The following is a 27,064-nucleotide window of genomic DNA, read 5'->3' as shown; positions in this document are numbered from 1 at the left end:
CTCGCGCATGCGCCTATCTGGTGGTCCAACATTCATAATGTAGCATCTCGTTTTAGGCATTATTGCACTCTGATGTAGGTATACAATTGATCAATCACTTATTTTTACAAATTTTTTATTGTAACGCATTTCACTCTGTACGTACACAAATATTTAAGCAGGCGGCATCGGCCATATTACATTTATACTACTGTGTCCAAAAAGTAAGACCAATTTAAAATTTTTTTTTTAAATCTTTATTTATTATTCCAAATCTATTTCGTCGCCTTCAAAGTAATCCCCCTCAGACACAATACACTTATGCCAACGTTTTTTCCAACCCTCGAAACAGTTGTTAAAGTCGATTTCCGGAATGGCCTTCAAAGCTTTCTTCGATTCAGCTTGTATCTCTTCAATCGAGTCAAAACAGTGTCCCCGGAGCGGTCTTTTGAGTTTAGGGAATAGCCAGAAGTCACACTAAATCAGGTGAATATGGTGGTTGTGGAACGATATGGGTCGAATTTTTAGCGAAATGGTCTCGAAGAACCAATGCAGAGTGAGATGGCGCATTATCGTAGTGCAAAAACCAAGAGTTGTCTTTCCACAATTCCGGTCTCTTTTTGCGAATAGCTTCCAAGTCTTGACGTTTATGATGTGAAATTTGACGCAGATGTCTGTTACAGTGCTATCAATTTAGAAAAAAAATATTTCTGACATTCGATATACCCGCGCAATTTAACTTGAAAATTGGTCTTACTTTTTGGACACTTTTAGTATATCTCTTTAGTATATACTTTTAGTATATCTCTTTTTTTGGAACACCAGTTTCAGGCATGCGCAGATGCCTTTTTTCCCGTGCGTGATACATACTTTTCGAGGTCAGTTTTACATAGTACTATATAAAGGACCCACACAGCACAGAAGTTTCAAGAAGCTTTCAGAAAGGTTTCAGAAACATTGAACCTCTCTGAGATCTTTTTGAAATCTTTCTGAGAGCTTTTTGAAACTTCTGTATTGTTAGCAGTCTAGTAGTTATATTGAAGTCTGTGATTCGAACCCTAGATTAGATGCACGCACCCTAGATTACTCGATATTTTTTCCTATTTCTAATGCATGTGTGTGCTCCATGTGCGCAGGGCCTAAAGACAATAGCGGCGCGTCGCGTGCGAACCACGCGACCGTGGCGCGCGCAGTAGGTCGCGCGACCTTCGAAACAACAACACACCGTAGAGAGATAAATATGAGACGGAAAAACAATCATAATAGCACGGAAAGCGTTCACTTTGTAGACTCTTCGCTGCTGAGGGTATTATTCTATCTTCCTTGTGATAAGCAACAAAGATAGAATAATGACGTTATCGGCAAGAAAGCCGTCAAAGCTAACGTAATCTATAACGCGAAAGTGAACAGAGCGGGAGACGCGCACGTGTTACTTCCGACTTTCTGAGATCGTTTAGAGTGCGTGTGAGTTTCGGTTACGATGTTTCGCGCGAGTGGCTGTGCTCCGGGCATCGTGAGCTTCGAGATCATCCGGAAACTCGGAGGTATCGTATCTTATTTATATCAGAAGTAAAAGAGATTTGCCTCAGCCAAATAGAAGTGAATTCACGCGTCATTCGAAAATTCCAATGCCGGGAAATCCTTCCGAAACTAAAGAGATATAAAGAGTAGTCTGACTTAACCTAAAGATCCTATGTATCGAGGTGGGCTCGTGAAATGAATTCAAACATTGTTCGAATCTAATCTTCTCGAAATTAGAGAGAGATAAAAGTGGCTTAATCTGACTTAACTTTTGGTCTGTTCTTTTCAGTTGCACTGTTGAACTGATGCAATAAGTTAGAGTGAGAAAACATATACTTGTCTCACTTTAACTTATTGCATCAGTTCAGCAGTGCAGCTGAAAAGAACAGACCACTTCTCTAATTTAACTTAGAAATTTTCTGTCTTGAGACAGACGCACGAAAGTGAAATGAATTCACGCGTTGTTCGAATCTGAGGGAATCTTTTCAAAAGTAGCAAAGCGATTTGACTCTAACCTAACCTATTACTTTTGACCTTTGGCTCCGATCTGCTGAAAGGAAGTGAATTCACGCGTTATTCGAAACTAAGCAAATTTTTTTGAGAAAATTAGAGTACCCACACAGCAAGAATGTTTCAAATCTATCATAAGAATATCTTGAAGATATCACATATCCCAAATATATTTTTAGGATATCCCTATGATATATTTTGGACGCTTCTGCTGTGTGGGTAGTTTAATTTAACCTAGAGATTCTCTCAACTTTTTGCTGGGTTAAGCGGGTAGAAAAGTTAAAAATTGCTAGTTAAAACAAGCTTTAATTACATATAAATCAAAATTTATCGCGGTCTCGACATTCTTGACTCGGGGTGATTCGCAGAATAAATTATTAATCTTAGATATATTATCACAGTATTAATTACATCAAGTAATTCATTATTAACTATTAGTTTATTCTATTTCCAAAAAAATCAATAAATTTTCTTGCCCAGAGATTAAAGTTTTGTACATTAAGGATTAAAGTATTGTATAGTAGCCCAGGAGCATTGCTCAAGGTGTCTGCAAATTTTATCTTTATTTTTTGAAAGAAGTCGCAGGATATTAGTCCTTCTAAATGGTTATAACAAATAAAAAGAAACTGGTATCTTTATAATAGATACATTGAAGGATATACATTAGGGGCTAAAATATTGTACGTGGGACCTTAGAATATTTTACTTCAGCAAATAAGCAATATGCAGATTTATTTTTTATTCTTTGGAAAATCTCTAAGTAGAAATAAAAGTCACGGAATCCTTCTACATAATTAGAATTAGTAAAAAGAAAAATCCAGAAACTAAAATTGAGTCCAGCAGACCTTGATGGTATATTGGAGGTTAAATTATTGTACGGGAGATCTCAAAGTATTCTCTCTATCCTAGCAAATAAATAATCTGCAAATTTTTCTTATTTTTTGAAAGACCTCTAAGCAGGAATGAAAGTCACAGGATAGCAATCAAATTAAGTTCAATGGATCGTGATGATATATTGGGAGGTTAAATTATTGTACGGAAGGCCTCGCGGTATCTCTCGCGTCCAAGTGAACAAATTATCAGCGAATTTATTAACACGATTTCATTCGAAACGCGTTCACTCATATTCCATCCGCACGTGGTCGTGCAGTCATGTAGGCGACAGGTTGACAGGTAAGAGACAAATCGATCCGGCTTATCGATGCGGCGTGCTACCTGGTGGTCAAGCGTTAGCGCGCGATATTATTGTCATCGGCCGCAAATGACGTGAAATTACCGGCGCGACCTACATTTTTGCGGCGCCGTAATTGTACCGGCCGGCCTGCACTTCCTACACTTCTCGGATTGCGCGGTTCGTTCCGCGTATCGCGTAATAAACGCGCGATCGTAACGCGATCGAGTTACTCCCGCGAATTCGAATTATTATTGCTACGTGTTAGATCGACGATTAGACGAAGTGAGATAAAACGACGCACACCTGTGTACACGTACGTATACAACACGGAGATGCAGAGAGATAATACGCGATGACTTAAATAAGATAATGATATGAGTCATCGTTTCGGCTCGGTATTGTGATACGTGATTGCGAGCTAGTTGACTCGCGAAATCCAGTACTATGATGATTCAGCCGGGTCGTCGATAAGCACTTACCCTGCGTAATATTTGCGTGCGCTGTGATTATGTACCATTCCGTTCCAATAAATTGCACGTTTCAAACGTGTGTGGAAAGATACTCAGTGGTTTACTTTACTTTTCAATTGAAATTTCACTCCATAAAATTTAGAGAAATTTACAGAAATGAAGTTTATTTCTGTGAATAAACTTCATATCCCTCACAAATAAATTTTTAAGTATTTTTTCCTCAGTGTATCACGGATCAGAAAAGCTTGAAAAATAATAAAAAAATCTACATGAAAAATACTAATTTCACACACAAACTTCATGTCCCATAAATAAATTTTTAGGTATTTTTTTTCAGTGTATATAAACTTTTGAAAATAAGTCTATTCATTATTTTAGTTCAGTTAATTTCCAGCTGCGCCAACAGATATTTTAGTAACATTCATCTAGGAGTTTATGGAATTATTTCACTGAATTTCATGAGAATAAGAAAATGGGCTTTTTGAGAATTGCTTTTTGAGGAAAGCTCACTGTACTCTTTAAATTTTGTGGAGTGAAATTTCACCTGAGCAAAGTGACTACTAAATAACTTTTCGCTCATATAGAACGGATTCTCTATCGCCGAATGAATCGTCGAATGAATATTTTCACTCGAAATTGAAGAGTGAATTTGATATGCACGTCATGCAGGAATACATTCGCTCTTATTGATTAAAACACATTCATTCATAAGGTGACAGAACCCGCTCTAAATTCGAGTGGAATACTCATTCCCGCGACTTCGAGTGGCGACATATTCACTATCGCTTCGAGTGAAAATATTTCACTCGTTTTGAGTGAAATTGCCAGAAAATTTGGTTGGAAGCTTCATCGCCGCGGCTCTCGAGTCTCACTTACCCCACACCGTCGTGAGCAGCTTGGCCTGCGTGAGCGCCAGGTAAATCCCGTACACGCCTCCGGCGTGTATGAAGATCTGCACGACGAGGTCCAACCACTTGATCCGCGGCTTATACTCGACCTTGACTATCGTCGACTCATCGCCGACATCCTCGTCCTTCTGGATCATCGTTCTCTTGCTTTCCGCGTTCCCCACCGGCTCGTCTTTCCGATCTCTCCGTGTGATCACGTCGGTATCTGGCGCGGCGCAACACGCCGGTATCCTCTCCTTGTCCGGTGACATCGTCGACAGAAGAGTCTCTGCGGGTTACTCCTCTAGATGCGCTCGAGGACCATCTGCCGAGGTGGATCGTTGATCGTCGATATTTCGGCGCGCTCAATCGCCGTTTGTCATTTCAAGTAGCTGCCCGAGGTTGGCTGATTTCCGGGCGTGACGTGATTTGTTTATCAGTCACGACGTCGTATCTGGTATCGCGTGTCGTCGCCGTCGCCGCGCGAAATATCAAACCATCACCCGGTGCTCCGCTGGATGACCACGACGATCCGATGAATCACACCTGTAATGATTAATAATTGCTTTGTTCCTGCGTTTTCGGCAACAGCCGAGAGTCTCGGCGACGGTGACACGCGCAGCTCACACCCGACGACGACGACGACACGATTCCGGGGGACTCGCCGTTGTGAACTGCCTCGTGAAGAATAATCGTCAAGAACGCGCGGCTTTATGTAAATCGCGGCAAGGCTGCGTTTCGTTAACACATTACGTGTTCACGTCGCCGTGCGAATCGACCGAGCATAACCGCGAGAACACAATTTTCCACGTTGCCTTACAGGCAGCGACCGCGGCGACAGGTGCAGCTCAGCGCGCGTATCCTCGACCTAATACGCCGAATATACATTTACACAGCCGCGACCATAATTTACATATCATATTAATCAGTACTCATATTTTAAACATTTTTAATAGGAGTAGCAGGTTACTTTGAAAAATGTCCGATTGTTTTTACTTTAATGTTTTAATGCTGCTATGCAAGTTGTGAGTAGATTGTGTTTTTTGTTGTGAGTAGATTTTTATTGCAATTAATATAAGCAAGTTTCTTATATTCTGTTTATTCAGTTAATATAAGCAAGTTTCTTATATTATGTGTATTCAAAGGAAATATCGGTAATTGTTTAGAATAACTATTCTCATCTCCGATTTTGATGAAAATAGGCTCATTCGACACGTTTTTAAAATAAAAGAATCTGGCCGAAAAAAATGTCGCTCTGCCTCGCGAAGCGAGATTTTTAGCATTAAAGTTAGTCACATCCAAGGTTAAGAAATCCGAACGTAATGCGAACTAGACTTTTCTCTGCTTTAATCAAAAGCATAAACTCTGTTATAAAGCAAATAATATTTCATGTATGCTTTCCTCTGCTTTAATAATAATACACTATCTTATAAAAGTTAATAATTACCTTTTTATACGGGTTAAAATATAGATTTAACATTTCTTTAAAATAAATGCATCAGTGCAGCTAAAAAAGACAGACTCCATAGGGCAAGCGGACGTACACGAGTGCGTTGTTGAACGTATTTCAGTGCAAGCCTAGTTCGCATTACGTTCAGATGACAGATTTCTTAACCTCGGATGTGACTAACTTTAACGCTAAATATCTCACTTCGCGAGGCAGAGCGAAATGTTTTTCGGCCAGATTCTTTTATTTTTAGTAAAAACGCGTCAAATGAGCCTATTTTCGTCAAAATCGGAGGTAAGGATAGTTATTCTAAACAATTACCGAAATATCTTCTGATTATAGATCTATTAGAAAGTATTTTTCCTAATTATTTATTATACATATAAGATGTATGAGAGTAAATATTTCGTCGCGGTTGCAAATAAATAAATTCTTCGTACTATTTGAGATTCGTTTCTAATTTCTGCTTAATATAATTATTATTTCGTTGATCTAACACCCGGGAGTGTAGAAAATGCACGTCCCACTCGAGATGTTAAAATCGCCAGGTCGGAAAAAGTACGATTACTCACGCGGTACAATTGCAAGCGTCGTAGATATTACTTTTTCAAGGTGATTTCGCCATCCGATTATGAGCTATTTGTGTTACGAGGCGATATATGTCAACTGTTGGTTAACTTTGTCCGAACGTCAGACTGTGAGGATGACAATAGAACCGATCGATCGATTGATCAATCGATCGACAAGGCTCGACAACTCGAAAACAATTCGCTATCTAACACGCACGATTCTACAGTGTGTCGAGTCGGACAGTGTCGAATTCAAACTCGTCGTCGTATAGACTGACACTATTATGAAAATTAAAATTATAATTAAACATAATAAAAATGACCACAAACATATTTACTACATTTATGATAATTTTTATTGTATTCATGGTCACTTTTACTTTGTATTTACTTTGTATATTTCCATTATAGTGTCAGTCTATTCCCGGAATACTAAAATTGTATTTTGCAATTTTTATTACAATATTCTCTCCGTGTAAAAAAACGGGAATGTCAAAATCTGTCACTGCGATAAAGATTGTATGTTAATCTCTGGATGCAAATACGCACGATTAGAAGATACCAATAACCTAATAGTAATACTCGTTAAGGCTATTCTGTCGGTTACTGTGCCATTGATTAATGTAGCGCAGATGGTACAGTCGCTGGGACCGTCTTTAATCCGTTACTAATAATTGAATATTTAATTATTATTCATCTACATCTTATCTGCAGTAATATCTAATTGACGAAAATATCTCGATAACGATACTGATCGTCGAATCGATCGAATGCGGATAATATTATTATAATTTCTGCGTGTATGTATATATATATATATATATATATATATATATATATATATTCTGTGGCCCATTTTTCACATATAATTTTGTACACTGAAAGAAATTATCCGATAAAAAATTAACAAACGGATATTTCCAATCACATTCCGATCAATTGTTGTTATACTTGATCAGGATATTCGATTAAATTTTATCGGATATTTCCGATCATAATGGCATCAATTATGAATCGATATTTCTCATCGGATGTTTCCTGATCGGATACAAAAATTTATTTGTAAGGTTTTAAATTTTGTTAGGTTTTAATATCATATTTTTCTATCAAAGTAGCGTTCACCGAATATCGAGATCTGCATATTTGGTTGTAACAGACACATATATTATGGGACAAATTGACAATGACGAATCAATGGACACAAAGTAAACGATGTATTTTTAACACAGTTTACTCACGAGTATTTATAGTTGTCGATTGACAAACAATCACATAATTGCTTTCAACAGGGAGTCCGATAGAGCGCAGCCTTTACTTATTAACGGAGACTCGACTTTTTACTCGTGCAAAGTTCGATGGTAAGCATACGATAATAAACGTTGAGGTGACGTTAGAGTGTGGTCGGGAATTCATTGATAAAAAAGGAACAAGTATCGTATGATATTCTCTCTCTTCTTTCTTCTCTCTCTCTTTCTCTGTCTCTCTCTCTCTCTTTCTCTCTCTCTTTCTCTCTCTCTCTCTCTTGATAAACACATTAGCTAACTGCTCGAACAACTTTCGCGATTGGCTTAATTATGTCGACGCGCTTAATTTAACACGATAGGCACTTGTGGTTTCGGACCATATCGGACCTACAGGTGTATGCATAAAGTCAAATCAAATGCGGGTGGCGCGCGAACAATGAAACTTTAGGATTTTTTCGGTATTTTATCCCAAAAATTCAAAATCTTGAGATTTAGAAAGTCGAGCTATTTCCTAGAAAATTATAATACTGGAATTGCGGCACGACACTGTCGAAAAATACAACTTTTCCGAGATAATGATAATAATTTTGCTATTCACATCTAATTCGATGATTATTAAAGAAAGCTTTCAAGAAATAAAAACAATTGCGTATGAATAGGTGTGTCCATGATCGTTTGTGAAAGGTACACCTTGTGTGTGTGTATATATATGTGTGTATGTGTGTGTGTGTGTGTATGTATATATATATATATTTTATATATATAAATATCTTTATATATATATATATATAAATATCTATATATATATATATATATATATATATATATATATCTTTTATATATATATATATTTCGAAAAAAGTAACATATATGTATATCGAGCAGCTTTTCATGAAAGGGAATTTATTTGACGAGCAGGAACATGAAACGTGGCACCGTAATTGCCGACGAAGCGGTTGTTCGTCTCGTACACAATCATACGAGGTTATTATACGCGTGTAAGTTCGGTAACTTTGCGCGCGCTGGGTATAAGAGGACGCGTGGGCTTCACATTGATGCCGCCCTCTAACGAATGACGACATGTCCATCTTCTCGTCTTTGATGACCTAATGCCTGTTTTTTCTCAGGCAGACACCGTTTCCCGTTTCGTTACACTGAGAAAAAATAGCTGCTGTTTGTAACTATAAGCAAACAGAAATAATTACTATGATGCATGATCAAGGAAAGTATCCGTTTAATTAAATTCTACTATAATATTAGTGAGAGTAACATTATATGCATGTTACTACTACTGTTTTATTACAAAAAAACATAGTTGGGACCAAAATTTATATATGTGTTATGTTAAAAGTACCAATTCCCGGACACGTATCTAATCTTAGACACATTCTTGTTATTTTGATATTTAAATACGAATATTTAAACTTATAATATAGAATGTATGTATATACTCATTATTTGTATATATATATTTCATGTTGAAAGTTTAAATATTTATATTTTAAGATCAAAACAATAAGAATGTCCAGGATTAGGTGCATGTCCGGGCATTGATACTTTTACCTCATATCAGCACTCCAATTCGGGATATATTTCTCCTTAATCAAAATTCATTTTGGAAAATATTTCTAATCACTTTTATCACGGATCCCTGAATTATTGCGCGTTTCGTTTAGAAATAATTAGATTCGCTTTTTGTGTATTATATACATATTCTTTTTCTATTACGATTTAACGCGGTATTCATCTCTCAAGCAGTTTTCACTAGTAGAAAGTAACAACCTTGCACAATATTTTTATTAGAACGCGAGTAGACTTCAAATACACAATTCGCACACTACGCCCATCCTGGGTGGACGACTGTTATCTTTCACGTGACTGCCACATAATACGAAACACAGGACTGGTAATTTAATTGTGGAAATTAATCCGCGGGATTCAGCAACACGCGACACTCCGCCCGCGTCGACAACATCACGAACCACGTATGATCGATATTTTCCCGCAAAACTGTCCGCCGGTTTCCAGTATCGCGCTCTTCATCTTTGACAATGACGAACGCCTTCTATCGCCACGTATCAGTCACTCTATTTTCCTCGCTAACTCACTTTTGTTGCAGTTATCATTCATTTGGCTTACGATCTTCCATCGCTACGTGCCACTTTATTTTGCCCGCTAACTCACCTTTGTTGCAATTATTATTCATTATCATTTATTTGGCTCATTTAATTGCTGCGTTTACTTCGGTTAATTGCTGCGATTATGTGAAGTTCCAGTTTAGCCGTTTGTTAACATTCTAATTTTTACAATCGCCGATTTCGTTAGTCGATAAATGAGAATGGACATACTTATGCGTCCGTCCTTGCGATCTCCTCGCGAATTATTACTCATCGTTTTTTTGTTGGGTTGTTCGGAAGGTTCGCGCATTTTTTACGGAAAAGATGTACTCTCGGAATTTCTTGGAATGAAATTTCACTTGAAAGGCGGAATGGCTACACCAAGCCACTCGAATTCGAGTAATTTTTCACTCTTACAGAGCGAATTCTCCACTTTGATGCACCGAGAAAATTTTTACAGAAGATTGAAGAGTAAATCTAATGTATTCTATCCGTAGTAGCCTTAACATTTTACTAGGTCTTGGCTACACAAGAATTTCTTGGCCACGCGCAATATTTCTGCTTATTCATGCATCATGACTGTGGAATATTCTAGGGAAGAATAAGGAGAAAAAGGAGCCATAACGTTAGAATTCTGTTACAGGAATATTCATTCTAATCGATTGGAACACTCGTTCATATGGCGTCAAAGTCTAATCTAAGCTTTAGTGAAACATTTCACTCTCGCAATTTCGTGTGGCAGTATTTTCACAATTGTTTCGAATGGAAATACTGCTACTTTTCGCGCATTTTGAGTGAGATCCAAGAAATTTAAAGAGTACCTCGATACCGCACAAGCTTCACAAATTACTGTTTCGTTGAAAGACGGAAAAGGAGCATACACTGAGAAGAAGAAATGGTTAATCTCATTGCAATTATGACCATTTCCGGCACCAATGATATTTGTTTGTTGTTACAACAAGGAAGTAATGGTAGCATTATGCATATAAAGTTATTATTACTGACATTAACTACTATTGGTATTATTATTAGCAATGATTTGTACCACAGTATTATTACTAGCAATGATTTGTTGCAACTTGTGACTTTCCACTTTAACTTATTACATAAGTAAGTTTTCTGGATTATAATCATCCCAGTAAAGTCATAGATATACTAAAAACAAATTGAATATTTCTGAAAATTCTGCACGCACCTTCCAGACAAACTAATATTTTATCATCAGGGGTTGTCGCTTTTTTCCGTGTGTATTAATTGTATAAATTATTTATGTCGAGCAGTCGCGCGCTGATCTCGGAGAGATACGCGTTCACGCCACACACCCGTTATATCGTCGGGAATGAGAAAGACGCGCCACGGAGTGGCGCCATGGATCTTATAAGTATAGGGGATGGATTTGAGGTCCTTTCATCAGTAGGGAGATGTTTTCCTTCTGCTCTAGTATCCTTCTAGAATCGCGCTCGTCTTCCTCGCAAAGTGCCTTCGAACTGTGCCAGTTTTCTCTGTCATGACGTGCACGACGACTTGAGAAGCACAATTTTTAAAATATCTTATTGATAAATCGCGTAGCAGAAATTGGCCATCAGATAAAAATACCTGGACACGAATCTAATTCTAGGCATTCTTATACTGTTTTATTCTTTAAATATTTAAATTTCCAATACAGAATATATATATATATATATATTTTTTTTTTTAATATATACATATATACATAACTCGGATCTGAGGTTAGAATTATATATCTGAGATTTCCAGTTGAATTATATGACACATATGACATTATACTTATAATCGCGATTTGAAACACTTATATTTTCTCAATTTTTCAATTTGCTTTTAAACTCATCTGAGGATTTTACATAAGATAAATTTTAAGTAACAATTACAACATATACTAATATATATACACATCCAAGTTTAGAGAATATCTCGACATCATACAAGTTTTGCAAATAACTGTTGAAAGCAAATTTGCAAATTTGTTGAAATATTTTAAGGACTAAGACAATAAAAATGTCCATGTATTAGCATCTAATTGATTATAATAAAAAAAATTGAGAAAAATTATTTTATTTCATGAAATTTCTTAATTTCCTGTCAACTGAAAGCAAATTTGCAAATTTGTTGAAATATTTTAAGGACTAAGACAATAAAAATGTCCATGTATTAGCATCTAATTGATTATAATAAAAAAAATTGAGAAAAATTATTTTATTTCATGAAATTTCTTAATTTCCTGTCAACTGAAAGCAAATTTGCAAATTTGTTGAAATATTTTAAGGACTAAGACAATAAGAATGTCCATGTATTAGCACCTAATTGATTATAATAAAAAAAAATTTGAGAAAAATCATTCTATTTCATGAAATTTCTTAATTTCCTGTCAACTGATTAGAATCAAGAAAGAAAAAATAAACGCGATAACTAATCTCTCTCGTTCGCGCAGTCCGGCTCGCACACTACTTCTCGTCTGTTGGTTGAAAATTTTGCTGTAATCTCATCTCGAAAACCGGTTGTTACTAGTTTGCGTTATCGTGTCTACTGCATCGCGTGTCTATATTTCGAGATCGCGCCGCCACATTTGTGCCTAGGAGTCTCTTATCGGGCGATAGCGATAACGACAGTCAATCATCGCGTATCGATCGCGCAAGCGTTGCTTCGATCTCGTCCCGTTTCGTGAATGAATCGATCGCTCAATGAATCATTATGCAAATTGTAAAACATAATAATCGACGTGACTCACTGACTCATATCGGCTTGCGGAGAAGCGGAGAGACGTAATTCACCGCGTAATTCGCTACTGGCAAATCGTTCCTGACTCTCTTCGGGAAGTAATGTCGACCGCAGTGTAAACATCACGTCATTGCGTATCATTATCTTCACGCGACTAATGATAGAGGACTGTGTGTCGGGAAACGTGAGAAACTCCGTCGTGCATTACTTCGGTCGGCAAATCCGCGGTGACTTGGATTGAAGTCGTGAGCTCTCAAGAGTTCACGAGCAAAATAAATCGCTCGGCCTTAGCCAATCGTCGTATATAAACTCACAAATAATCGACTGATAAGGTTCATTATTAATCAAATTTTAATATGATTAATTATAGACTGATTAAACTCATTAATCTTCTTATATTCTTCTAAAAAGATCATCCGCTGATCCTTGATGAGATCTTCTTGGGAATGATCGTGGATTTGTCAATTTGTGGCAAATAAATTACAGTTTTTTGTTTAGAAAAAAAGCATGTTATTTCATTTCTACCTATTCTCCGCGGTGCCAATTGGCTCCCTAGACTCCGACACGATGACGAGAACGTTTCTACGAATTTATGTTTCCACGAAAATACCACGCGTACGATGACGCTACGAGGTGTGCCATCGATAAGTTTATTCGAGATATATATATTGGTTTTACACTGTCAATCCTATGACGAGTCTGGTGGACTGAGTTATAAATAATTCGATATCAGGAAACGAGTTTTCTAGAATCACAAGGTATCGCGCAATCAGCGTTATATAAGCGGTACGATCGATCCATATTGATGAACAAAAAAAATTTTATCGATTTGCTGATTTATTTTGCAGCACGATAATTGATTCTAAACGCGAGCCAACGCACAATGGGATCAAATAAAATTTCACGTTTCAAAAAGGGCCACAGTCTCGAAATTTGGACCGATTTCAATGTTTTTTCTTCTTTAAATGAAAGTTAATGAAATTTAGAACAATTTGGTCGAGTCAGGATTTTGTCTTTTATTTCTCTTCTTCAAGTAAACCGTAGAGAAGTTAGATTTAGGAATGCTTTTCGATCAAACAATTGCGATAGATGCAAAAAACTCAAAACTTGTTACTGTAAAAACAGTAATTAATACAAAAGTTAATAACACACTAGTAATAATTTAGTCTTACTTAATTTAGTAGATTTTATCTACTAAAATTAGGTATTATTTCAATCAATCTTGTTTGTTAAGTTAAGATAAGATTTAATGAAACAATGCCAGGTCTATATGACTTCAAGCCTACAATTATTTAAATATTTAATTTTAATATCAATATCTATACCTGATGTTAAATTAAATGAGATATGACATGAGTTATCTATTTTTTTATTAAAAACAATTTCTAAATCTAACTTCCTTATTTCGTCCGTTTTAACAGAAAAAAGAAGCACGAAGCAAAAATCCGATTTGACAGAGTTATTCTAAATTTCATTAGCTTTTAATAAAGAAAAAAAAAAGAGAAAAGCATCCTGATCGGTTCAAATTTCGAAGCAATAATTTTTCTGAGACATGAAATTTCCTTTGACTCCGCTGCGTGTGACGCAAGGAACGTATCAAATTATCACCCGACGCCTGGGGCAATTAAAGTGAGTATAATCGCGCAGGACGACGGCCGGCCGGTCGCTCAATAAACTTTGATCAGCCTCCTGCCGCGATAGTGATTACCTTACGAATTGGCAGACGTAAACACGTAATTACGCATTGCGCGATCACACAAAAGGCGATTAATAATGTCGCCTTCGACATTGACTGGTATTGATAACATACTGATATTGATAACCCGATAAGAACATAATCTCTTCCTCAGCGAAATTCTCTTATACATGTGACCTTATCTTTCGGTAAATTTTTATCTAGGATGTGAGATCATAGAGAAAATAGCATCTTACAGCTAAATTTCTTTCTTTTAGATGTTACTAAGAAAAAGATATCTAAAAATTAACAAATATTTCTCTTAAATTAGTATAAAGATATTAAGACTATTAAGATATTTACTTAAATCAAAATTTTTTTCACTTAAACCGAGTACTTTTTACTTAAATCGAATAAATAATACTATACAACACAATATAAATGAAGAAAATTTTGATTTAAGTAAATATGTTAATGGTACCCACCTAAAAAATATTTGTTAAGGTAAATGTACCAATGCCCGGACATGTACCAATCTCTGGACATTGTTATTATTTTTATATTTGAATATGAATATTTCAACTTTCAACGTACAATACATATATATTGGTATACATACATTTAATATTTATATTTAGTGTACGTTGAAAGATGAAATATTTAGAGAAATATTCAAAATAATAAGAGTGTCCGGAATTAGATACAGATGAAATATTTAGAGAAATATTCAAAATAATAAGTGTCCGGGTATTGGGACATTTACCTTAATTTTTAGATATTTTTTTCTCAGTGCAGAATATTCTTTCTTTTGATTTTAGAAGAATCTATGTTCTTGAGACCATAATATAAAGAAGTAAGGATCAGATTATATTTTTTCGGGCGCGGCACATCCGATACCTCGAAATATCCCTCTTCCCTACTCTCCTCAAGTATAATGCAAGAAAACGACATTGTGATAATGTTATCACTCAAGAAAATAAAATCTTATCTTTAGCGGAAATCCTCTTATATATAGCCTTAAAAATATACTTCTACAAGTAAAAGAAAAATATTTTAAGCACAATAATCTGCTAGTTAGTGGAATTTCGTCTTTTATCTATGATACGAGTTTTGTTCTTAGTAAAAATTTCTTCTACCCTGTAAGAGGAAAGATATCTAAAAAATAAAAGAAGAATTTTTATTTAATGGGTGTATTAATAATATATATATATATATATATATATATATATATATATATTTACTTAAATTCTTTTATTTAAATAAAATAAACAACTGCTTTTATGAAAAGCTAAGATTTTAAGAAAACGTATATTTTCTGTTTCTTAAAGAAAGATTTTTCTTAAGAGAGACAGGGCCACACACAATAAGAGCCAATGCTAGATGTTCGTGTAAATAGATTAAAATAGGAAAATAATAATGTTTGATAGTGTCAAACGAACATCTGTTCGTGTTCACACGAATATTTAGCATTGGCTCTTATTGGCTCTATCTCTCTTAATTGAACTATTTACTTTTAGAGCCTCAGTTATAAGTTTATATGCTTAGAGATTTTTTTCCTCTCAATGATAAGTAAGGGGACATTTAGTTTCAAATAAACAAATTGCTCTTGGTTCAAAAGAAGAAGAAAGCTAGAATAATGTCTAGTAGATTTGTGACTAATAGTTCGATTCATTAGAAGAGGAGTGTTCTTTCAATAAGAAATTTTTCTTAGAGTGGGGATTACAGGAAATAGCATCTTGTAACTCTTTTTTTTTTTTAAAGAACTTTGTTAAAATATTTGTTAGAATATTTTACTTTTTAGAAAAATCCTCTTATGAGAGATCACATATAAGAGGATTTCTGCTAAAAATAAGATTATATATTTTTTATGATATATAATAACGTAAGAAATCACGTTTTCGAGAATGAGACACAAGTGTCACAATCTTCGAATATCATTATGTTATATGTATCGTTATCTTACCTTTATCTTATCGTTATATTACGTTTTTTTTTACAGAGCACAAGCTGTAGGCGTAATTCACTTCACTGTTGTTGTTATTATTACGATTATTGCTGCTACTTTGTATTGAGATTCCGAGCGTCGAATAAAAGTTACGGGTTAATTAACATAAGTGGGAGAATACGTGGTCCATTGAAGTCGAAGAGTATTAATAGCGATGATTAAGGTCGCGATGCAGCGGCGGCGGCTTCGATGCATTGAAGTAGAGACCGAGAACGATCCGAAGTAGAAGTAGTATAGAAGCGTGTTGAAAGGCGAATGACGAAGTGACGGAAGAGGAGAAGGAATGGGCGAACGCGTGTCAGTTGTTATTCTGCGATTGCTCCGAATCGTTCGTCTTGTTGGATGTTTAAACGATTGCGCCAAGTGAGACGCTTAACTGCGATACGTGTGCATCGATCGATCGAAGTCTCGATGACAGTGGCGGGCAATTAGACGGGGGCACGCCGAGGTTAATTCGGCATAGCTCGTTCTTCTAAAGTCGCCACTGTTACGTCACACAGAATCAATGTAGAAGATCGTGTGGAGAGACGAATAATGGCGGATGACGGCTACGATATTTCATTCCCTTTCTTTTCTTTTCTCGTCGTGAAACTCCAACGAAATTACAACGCGTAAAGATTCCTTTCTCGCGTTTTCAGATGCAAGAAAGTATATTTTTTTTGTTTTGTTTCCCTTCCCTCTTTTCTCCTCTGTCTTATTATGATCACTAAATAGTATAAGGAGAAAACTTTACAGTAAAATACTTATAGTAAAAATTATTATAGAATTTTATAACTAGAGAATAGTTCGGCGTTAGACCGCAATAATTGAGATTACCTTTTCATGTCATGACTATCCTTTCATCCTTGTGCCACTTATATTTTCGGAACTGAAATATATACATATGTACTAAAAATATATACATATGTTCTAAAATATATACATATGTTCTAAAAACTCGCTATGTTTCTAGCGAAATTTTTACTATGTTTCTTAGAACAATAGATCTTAGAAAAATAGATACAGACAGTCCTGTATCATTAGAAATTAAAAAAAAACATAATATTCCGTATGATTGCCTTAAGTAAATAAATAAATATTTCTTTTGCAAAAATTCATCGGTACTTTGATCGGAAATATCTGTTTGTTAATTTTTTATCGGATAATTTCTCTCAGTGTACTTTTATATTCTGTATATTTTTTATACTTATTTTCTTTTTGTTCCTGGGGTTTTTCCGTCAATGAGCTGACAATAACGTGCATTCAGATGTATGCATTTATCACGTAACATTTATTGCGGAATCGTGCGAGCAAATTTCGCAGTCTACCAGAATAAAGGATAATTAAACGCGCGATACGACTTTGTTGCCTCGAGTGCACTATACAGGGTGTTTCTTTACCTCCGCCCACGAAGCATATAGTTATTTCTTATGAAAAATTGAATCGAAAAGTCCTGAACTATTTTTATCTTTGATGCTTAACAAAGTAGATATTCTTTAATAAACTCCAGCAAATCCGCGCGGTCCTTTAGAAGTATACATGTCTGTGAGCCGCACGCCTGGTAGTGTGCATAAATGTTCCGCCGCTGCATTCACGTAAACAACCAGGCGCGCAGCTCACAGACGTGTATACTTCTAAAAAATGGCGCGGCTTTGCTGGAATTTATTCAAGAATATCTGCCTCATTAAGCATCAAAGACAAAAATGATTCAGGACTTTCCGATTCAATTTTTCATAAGAAATAACGCTATGATCTTCGTGAAGTAAAGAAACATCCTGTATATCACGATAAAAGGTGAATACGTAGATTGCTTTACGATGATTACGGATGATGTTTCGCGCGTCCTCGCGGCGGTAAAGTCGCGATCTGAACAAGCGGAAAAAAGCAGAAGGAACGCGTGCAATTTTATCGGAAGCTTTACTCCACGATTTCTAGGCGACATTATTCACTCGATTCGTCTACGCTCGTGGCATTCAGCAGCCTGCATTCGTCTTCGTTTTATCTGCGCCCGGCTGCGTTTAATCGGAATTCATAGTTCATGGTCAAATCGTTTTTCATCTTGCCAGTTCGAGCCGTTTAAAACTTTTTGCAGCACGATAGTAAACGATGTGATGTAGATGGGGAAAAAATCACAATCGAAAACCAAGAACAAAAAATAATTATAATTTCAAATCGACGATATTGCTAACAGGTAGAATATTTCAGTGCGATTTGCACGATTGCGTTTTCATCGAGATTCGCAGCTTAAAGGATTCGAAAAGTAATATATGAATCGGACGATTTTTGTTTTCCCATTTTCTTCTTTTTTCTCTTGTAATTATCCATGCCGGAGTCAATGACGAACTCGAAAAATCGGTAACACAAAAACGATTATCACTAACATTATCACGTTATGCTTTTCATATTTCTTGTACATACAGAATTTATGTAAGTTGCTTTATGTGTTGCTTTGTTTTATCATATTCAGCGGAAAACCTAACCACATATGTAGAAATCTTTCTGCAAACTTTTTGGAAATTCTTAAGCTTTTGAATTTAGATGCAAAGATACAGCAATGTTCTTGAAAATTTTTCTGTTTAGAACATCCACACTTTCGACATATATTACTTGTGAAATTTTTTGGTTTAGGCAAATATATATTACACTAACTGACAACTTGAGATTTTACATTCAATTTTTTTTCATTTTCATCACATATTAAGTAATGTTTCTATTTATTTTTGCATATACTTTTATTGCGTAAAAGCATTTGCAATTCTGTACAATCAATACGACGTAAACTTTGCAGAAGAATGACAGTGTTTTATCGAACAGTATTTTTATTTTATTTATTTTTATTCTATTTTTATTTTATTTTATTTTATTTTTCAACATTTCCTTAATGGAAAAACTTTTGGAGAACCTTTTAGTTAAACAATAGAAAGAAATAAAATAGCGTAAAATCAGAAATAAAAAATGATGGCGTAAATAAATAAATGCAAGAACGAATAAACGAATGATTCAATTAATTCAATAGTACATAGATAAATAAATAAATAACAGACTATTTATATACATCTTCTGTCCCTCTTAATATCTCCTTACACATTTCACCGCGCGAGAAGATGTACAATTAGCAATCGTACCTCTACGCGTTTTTGCCCGAAAAATTGCGTAAAGCAGTCCATTGATGAATATCGTAAGAAAGACACCGGTTATCACTTTAAGCTACGGTAGTCTTGCAAATGCAGATGGAAGTGCGCATTCATGCGATGAATTTCATTTCCGAATCCACACCCAGTATTACGCGTGTTACACAAGAACTGTTACAACCATGCGCGGCAACCAGTCATGGTGGGGAAACGTTCTGAGGACGGCGCGCGTAAGGATACATTATGAATAAGTATGCGTCCGCATATCAGGTAGATAAAGGATTTCTTTGCGCACTTGTGCGCCTTGGAGAAGATAGCCGAACGAACGAAATAATATTCCAAGCGCCGCGCAATTCTTCAATTATTCCGTCAATCTCGACTTCTTGGGCGAACCAAGCCGAAATCGATTGTTCCTCAGACAAGTATAGCGTGGCCATCGTTTGTCGCGATTGTCACGCATTTTCGTGAGCCGCCAACCGGAAAACTTTCACCGCGGAGTACGTCCTGAGAAAAAAATGTCTGGTACTTGTGACCATAATAACACACAGTGAACAAATTACACGGACAGAATTTTATGATAGGAATTATAGTAAAAATTATATATATGGTAAAACTTCGTAAGAAAGGTACTTTGTAAGGAAGAATCGACATTCTACACGGGAAAAAAAGATTTGGTTGAATTAAATATCTGGTCGAATATGAACGATCCAGAAATTCCGATTGAAGTAATCCGAATTCTGTTTAAGTTAACAAGATTTTTGGCAGACTAACTAAGACTGGTTAAATAACCAGACATGTTTGGTTAGTCTGTTAAAAATCTTGTTAACTTAAACGGAATTCGGGTTACTTCAATTGGAATTTCTGGATCGTTCATATTCGACCAGATATTTGGTTAATTCAACCAAATCTTTTTTTGTCGTATACAATAATTGACTATCCTTTCATTTTATACGTGCTATTTATATTTTAAGAAGCGTGTTATGTTAAAAAATTTGTTATATTTCTGGCGAACCATGTTTCTTAGCAAGACAGATCTTACTGGTAGTTTAATCCTAGTAATTAAAAATTAAAAAGAATTCCTGTAAGTAAAGGAAACCATAATAAGAAACTATAATTATAAAAAAACAACCAGGAAATCCTTATATACAGTAAAAAAATTATAACTATAACTACACTCCGTGCATTTTTATAGCAAATGCTGTATTAGTGCTAATAACCCTATATTACTACACACAGAAAAATATTCTACTGCTAAGAGAAATTATTACTCGGCTCACTTTCTTTTTCTCGAATAATAATTATCTTCAATAAAGAAATATTTCCTTGACAATTATCTTCAAATATTCTCATAACAAATTTTAAAGAAGCTAATTATCATGTATTTAAGAGAAGGATCTGTTCCCTTTGCAAGAATTTATAAAACTTTATCGTTGGAAAAAATTAGTTCGACTCTTTCTGTGCAGAAAACAAACCGATTATTTGCTTATGCGATATTTGTACTGATGCCGACTTCGCGAGCAAAGCCGAGGATTAGAGTGAAGGTCGCGAAATATTAATTTCGTGAGCGTGTTCCTTACCAATCGAGATAAAAGAGAATTCTCCGTCGGGAAAATGATCGGTCACTGCCGATGACCTCGATCAGACCGTATTACCTCGTTGGAATTGTAATCGTTCATTAAAAAATCCTACTCATTTACTTAACGTTCATTTACTTGACGCGACGATGATAAGCGAGCGACAAGATAAATGGAGTTGCATGCCGATAAAGATTTATATATTGTCAGGATTACTTTGTCGAATTTTGTTGAACCGCGATCTCACGGTCATGTGATAACGCCCCATCCGATTTCTGGCTGAACGAGGAAATCACCTATGTTGACAGCTTAATAATTCAACGAGAAGCATGTAAGAGTCTCGTCGATTGCAATCGTGCAATAATGAATGAACCATTTTCTTATCCTCTCCCACTTTCTATCCCCACTACTGGAAAAACACATCTAGAGCATGATAATGAAAAAGATGGAAAAGACATATGCCAGAATTAATTGCTATTTAATTGTTCTAAAATAAAATCAACAGAAAGCGGAAATATTTATTTGTTCGGGAAATATCGAAATAATATTTCCTACACTGGTTTCGCCACTTCTCAAGAGTAAAGTGAATTTAAAAAAATTGTTGTTGCGATGTACTTGGTGCTAAAATGTTTGTGTTACTCGATACAGAGTATTAAAAAATAGTAGCAAAGTCGTGAGAATTTATATGTCGCCTTACTTCTAGATTATTTTAAGAAGTAATTTCGTAAAAAAATTAATTACTCAAACGTGCTAGGTATCAAAATGTTGGCAATAAAATGTAATTAGAAAATATATGGCACCTAATTTATTGCTCGTTGCAAAATATTAAAAAATAGTAGCGAAGTCGTGCACATCGTGACTTGCACTACTTTTAGAATATCTTAAGAAATAACTTCGTCAAAAAATTAGTTGCTTAAATGTGCTGAATGACAAAATGTTCGCAATATGGTTTCAGAAAATTTATGGCATCTAATTTATTGCTTGTTGCAAAGTATTAAAAACAGTGGCAAAGTTATGAGACTGTCGTGGACTACCACTGTTTTTTAACATTTTGCATCGAGCAACAAATTTGGTGCTGTATATTTTCTCAAACTACATTTTATTACGAACATATTGACATGAAGTATATCGCAACAACGATTTTTTTTAATACATTTTATTTTTGAGAAGCGGTTTTTGATGAAACTAGCATAGGATATACCATTTTGATATTTCCAGAACAAATAAATATTTCCGCTTTTTTTGTTAGTTTTATTTTAAAGGAATTAAATAGCTATTGATTTTGACATATTATAATGCTCTAGTGACATATTATAATGCTGATATGTTTTCTAGTAATGACGGTGCTAGAATCAAGGTAAACCAGCATCCCTATCTTTAAAATTAAATTCCAACGATTGAGCAAAAGCAATAAATTCGGGGACTATAACAATTAATTAGCAACTAATTAGAACTTGATTATGCGATGTATAATTCGATTTTTAGTTGTGGTAGTGTTAAGTTCACAGAGGTCACGATTTCGGCGGGTCCACACGAAAACTTTCACACTTTCATCTGATGCAGAGAACGATTACGTAAGCGACCTTCACAAGAATAGGCGATTATATAATGTCGGGAGTAACGCGCGAAGAGGACCGTGCGTGTCGGTGATCTCTCGAGATTTCCAAGGAATCGGTCTGAGGTCGTACGTCGAATAGCGAGATTTATACATTCGCTCGGCTCGATAGTATACCTGATGGGTCCTAGACGCGTCGACCGTGAAACGAGGATAACGGCAAGCGGGCGAATACCGTGGCGCGTTGGTGTTGCGATTAGCTACATGGAAATGTGACGCGTCTGACGTACAACAGAAACGTGTCAGACAAGAAACAGCAGTGGCCGGATGAGATGCTGAAGACATGAGCCGGCAATCCGATGATAGGCTGTGATCAATCGCGAGCTGAACACGTGTCATTTGCGAGTAGTTATTTCTCGAAAATATCAAAAATATCGGCCGACGTCAGGTTCCATCGATTCCCCGTCTCTCACTCTCACTCTCTCTCTCTCTCTCTCTCTCTCTCTCTCTCTCTCTCTCTCTCTCTCTCTCTCTCTTTCTCTCTCTCTCTCTTTCTCTCTCGCGTGCGCGCGCGAGTTTTCTTTCTCCCTTCATTGGAGGACGTATGGCGCACTTTTGCGGGTAGTCTTGCAGGTACTATAAATTTCCCGTTTTACGCCGGCCGCCGAGCGTTTTGTCGCTATGGCTTTTCTACGGCTCGCGAGACAATGCATCGACGATGATCGGCGAACAATGCCGTTGGCGTCGCACTTTTGATAACTCCTTTACGGTTAGGCCCACGAGTGACTTACGACGCAAGTTCTCGGGGCGAACGAAAGCCACCCTCTCGCCTCGTGCCGGTGGTGGCTCGTGACTTTCGGGGACTCTGGCGCGAGGGTGGTTCCGAGGGACCGTTTACGCCTTCCGCGCCTCACCCCGTCCCGGTTTACGGTGGTTTAATTATCGGCTGTAAGTCAGGAAGAGGGGGAGAACGGACGCGTCGATAAATCTCGGCGGCTGCTTCGGACCCGAGCACACTTGCGAGAGAGGGAGAGAGAAGGAAGGAGAGAAGAGAGGAAGAAAGAGAGAGAGAGAGAGAGAACGGCGCAACAGCCTGGCAAAATTGACGCCTTTCGAGTTTCTTGGGTTCTCCTGATAAATTCATCGCGTCGTATTTCGCGTCCGACAGTCGCGCAATCGTCGGATAAATTACTTCCGCGCTAATTTCGACGTTTGAACACTCGATGATGTACGGTCGAGGAAGACGCGTCGAGGAAGACGCGTCGAGAAAGACGCGTCGAGAAAAGATGTCTTCACTTGGCGATCTTAAAAATAGGATTTCAGCGCGGGGAAATCCAATTCCTCCTCATGCACGCGCCCGCGCGCTCTTTCGCCGAAGTTTGCGATAAGTTAAATCGGGATTAACGAATTAAACAGTTCAACGGACGGCTTTAAATAAGTCCCGTGAATGAGGAGGAAAGTTCCATAATCGTCGGGAAGTTCGATGACTTCCAGCGGGTAGATTTCGTCGGGCGGTAGTATGGTGGTGCTTTATTCCCAGATATTTTTGTCGCACAGGTTGAAATGGACTTTCTTTCTCGAAAAGCGTCGAAACATTAAGTGCCGATGTAGTATATAAAAGATACATACAGTTATTGTCAGCGTTGTCAATCTAATCAACTATCCGCATTGTAACCGCCAGGGTGATTTGGTTAAACGTGTACGGCACAAATTCCTATGTTTGACAGACTGTCGCATGGGAAATACCATGGCAATCACTTTTTTGTTGACTTGTTGACTTTATCAACCTATACAAATATTACTATATAAAATATTATATTATTATATATAAGTATAATATATAATTTTATATAATAATATAATATAATATAATATATAATTTTATATAATAATATAATATTATATATATTATATTATTATATAATATATATTATACAAATGCTAACTATGTTGCCTATATAAAAAAGGAGGTTGATTTATGATTTAATATTTATTTTTAACCTTATTAATCGATATATTTGCACTTATCAAATTTAATATTTATACTAGAGAGTTAAGATAGTGCTCCATCTTTCGTACTAGCACTATCGTACTTTGTACGTGTGTGTGTGTGTTCGTCATTCCTGCATTTCTAGATTACTGTATTGTAGACTACTGTTTCTAGATTAATGTACTATGACGAATACGTGTAAATTATGTTGATCTTTTTAGTGGAACATTGACTGCTTTTGAACTCTCTTTTCTGCACTTAAGTCTGCAGCTTTTTCATTCTTCTTTATAATTTTTTGTAATCTTCTATTTTGTGTGTCATTATGTTATTTTGATTTTCCACGCTGATTTCTTGTTTTTCTATCTGCCTCATCTGCCTGAAAGTTTTCCCAATGAATGAAGATTATTATTCTTATTATTATCATTCAATTGACGTAACGATCTGTTTTTATAACGAGAGATCTATCGTATCCATTCGCTTCTTTTCTTCGATTCTTCGGAGTTATATCGCGACAACAGTGGCTGCTCTCTTCTTCGTTCGAGCTTCGAGGAGCCGTCCTCATTGAAAAAGACCATTTCTCACGCCGGGCCTCCGGAGGGCACTTCATTAAGATGGCCTATCAAACGACGGTCTTCCAAGCGTTCCGACAAGAGGCCGTTTCCTCGACCTGACCTGACCTTGTCGAAGACGGGGAACAGGCCGGACCCTCGAAACACGTTCACGAGCGGCTTGTAACGAAGGGCAGACTGTTCCTCCTCGAGAGTACGGCGCGAAAAGAGATGAGGGCAGACTCGTGGAATCGATTTTCTGACTTCTCACTTTACTGCCGCCCTCCGTGAAAATTCGATCGTCATCGAAAAACCCTTTTCTCAAGGGTTCTTCGTACGACGGACACAAGAACCGGGTTAACGAAGATGATTTTACCTCGCCTCTTCTTTGCTTGAAAGTTCTTTAACGCAGGGATCTTTAGCCTCGCAAATGAACGATGTAAATTAAACGTTCGAGCAGCAGTTATAATAATAATTATTTTGCTGTTATCGGTATTAAAATCATCCAGATAGACAGGTATATGTAAATTAGGCAGCATTTTTTCTAGTTAATCTGTATTCTTTATAGATGGTTTATATGGCAATCATATTTAGCATAAAATAACGACATAAAAATATGAAAGAGAGGGGAAATACGAGAAAGATTATTGGAAAACAGTGTAATATGTAATATGAAAATCTGAGAGTAACTTTTAGTCAATTTATTGCGCCAATATAACAAAAAAGTTTATCATTGTATGATGTAAATTTAATGATTAATCAAATACAAACTATTCATTCCGTAAATGTAATTAAGGATGTATTGCCCGTATAATCCTCGCAAGAAAAAATTACTAAGAATTAGAAATACGTTAATATATCTATTTTTTTTTTAATGATTGGTACATGTATATGACATAGTTAAGTAATAATATATTTTTACGTTAATAGTATATTTTTTATAGTTTAGTTATTTTATTTTATATTGTTTTTGATTTTTGAACTTTTATTTTTGAGCTACAATAAAATAACTATAAATAAAATAAAATAATACTTGGTCCACATAATTTTGAATACCTAAAATACAAATATTGAAATTTTTGTTATTATTTTTTAATATTATCTTTTCCTTTGTTAAAAATAGCAACATATATTTCTATAACAACATTGTTTAAAAAACTCAAATAGCAGTATAACGTCAAGTGACGTATTAATGAGGTTTTATTGACGTTAGAGACGTCATTAATGCATCATTAAAACGTCAATTGACGTGTCATCATGTTAGCTAGACTTATACTTCAAAATGGAATAACTTTTGATCCAGATTTCAATTAGAAATCAATATCAAATTTGTTCATTATTTGCGATATGCAGACAATACATTCCCTTAAGAAATGATAATGTTTCCATCATTGGTCGTCTTATGTACGTCGTGATATAATTATAAAAATCTATCTAGAGTAGATACAAAAGATAGTTATAAAAGGTAGATACAAAAATAATGATATAATCTCGGAGACACGGTTTGATTATAAGCGCGTTTTATGCATATCACACATCTAAATATTTTATTCTTTGTACAATTTATGACAGCGTGTAAAAGTGCGCTAAATGTTTCAAGTTAAATCGACCATGTTTCGCCTGGCGTCGCGTTTTTTGCAAACGACGTCCCCGAATACGACTCTTCGTATCCGTTTTATCGACTTCCAGCGAGCCGCGACGATCCGCGGAAATGGGGTCCTAAAACTTCGATACTTCCTTCCAGCGGCAAGATGTCGTCCTCGACGATTCTGGAGATAAGCCTAAAGACAATAGGGTGCGCTAGTAGGAAATGACAGCCCACGGCACTCAAAGATCTAACCCAGATTAAGGGTCGTGAAATCTTTCCCTCTGTTGCGGAGCCGCGTACCCTCTTCACCCCCTCGTCACCGTCGCTTTTCTCCGCATCATTTTATAAACTTTGCGAATCCCCAC

The 27,064-nt window shown here is 36.1% G+C and overlaps 1 protein-coding gene across 2 annotated transcripts in view; it reads right to left on the bottom strand.

Moving 5' to 3' along the window:
* The window catches only part of LOC116841903 (acyl-CoA Delta(11) desaturase-like), a 37,977-nt gene that overhangs the window by 5,821 nt on the left and 5,092 nt on the right, over positions 1 to 27,064 (bottom strand). The window contains exons 1-2 of one of the 2 annotated variants that reach the window (XM_032810385.1): positions 22,751 to 23,034; positions 4,531 to 5,087 (exon numbers count right to left, since the gene is read on the bottom strand). In XM_032810385.1, coding sequence (XP_032666276.1) covers positions 4,531 to 4,813 — 283 coding nt within the window. In that variant the 5' untranslated portion in view covers positions 4,814 to 5,087; positions 22,751 to 23,034. Of the gene's footprint in view, positions 1 to 4,530; positions 5,088 to 22,750; positions 23,035 to 27,064 lie in introns of those variants that run through there. The other variant, XM_032810384.1, reaches the window with a different exon arrangement.

The sequence above is a fragment of the Odontomachus brunneus genome, unplaced genomic scaffold (genome assembly GCF_010583005.1).
Source record: "Odontomachus brunneus isolate Ranch 3 - 2012 unplaced genomic scaffold, Obru_v1 Obru_scaffold_019, whole genome shotgun sequence".
NCBI classification, from domain to species: domain Eukaryota; kingdom Metazoa; phylum Arthropoda; class Insecta; order Hymenoptera; family Formicidae; genus Odontomachus; species Odontomachus brunneus.
This window is presented reverse-complemented; position numbering and strand designations above follow the sequence as displayed.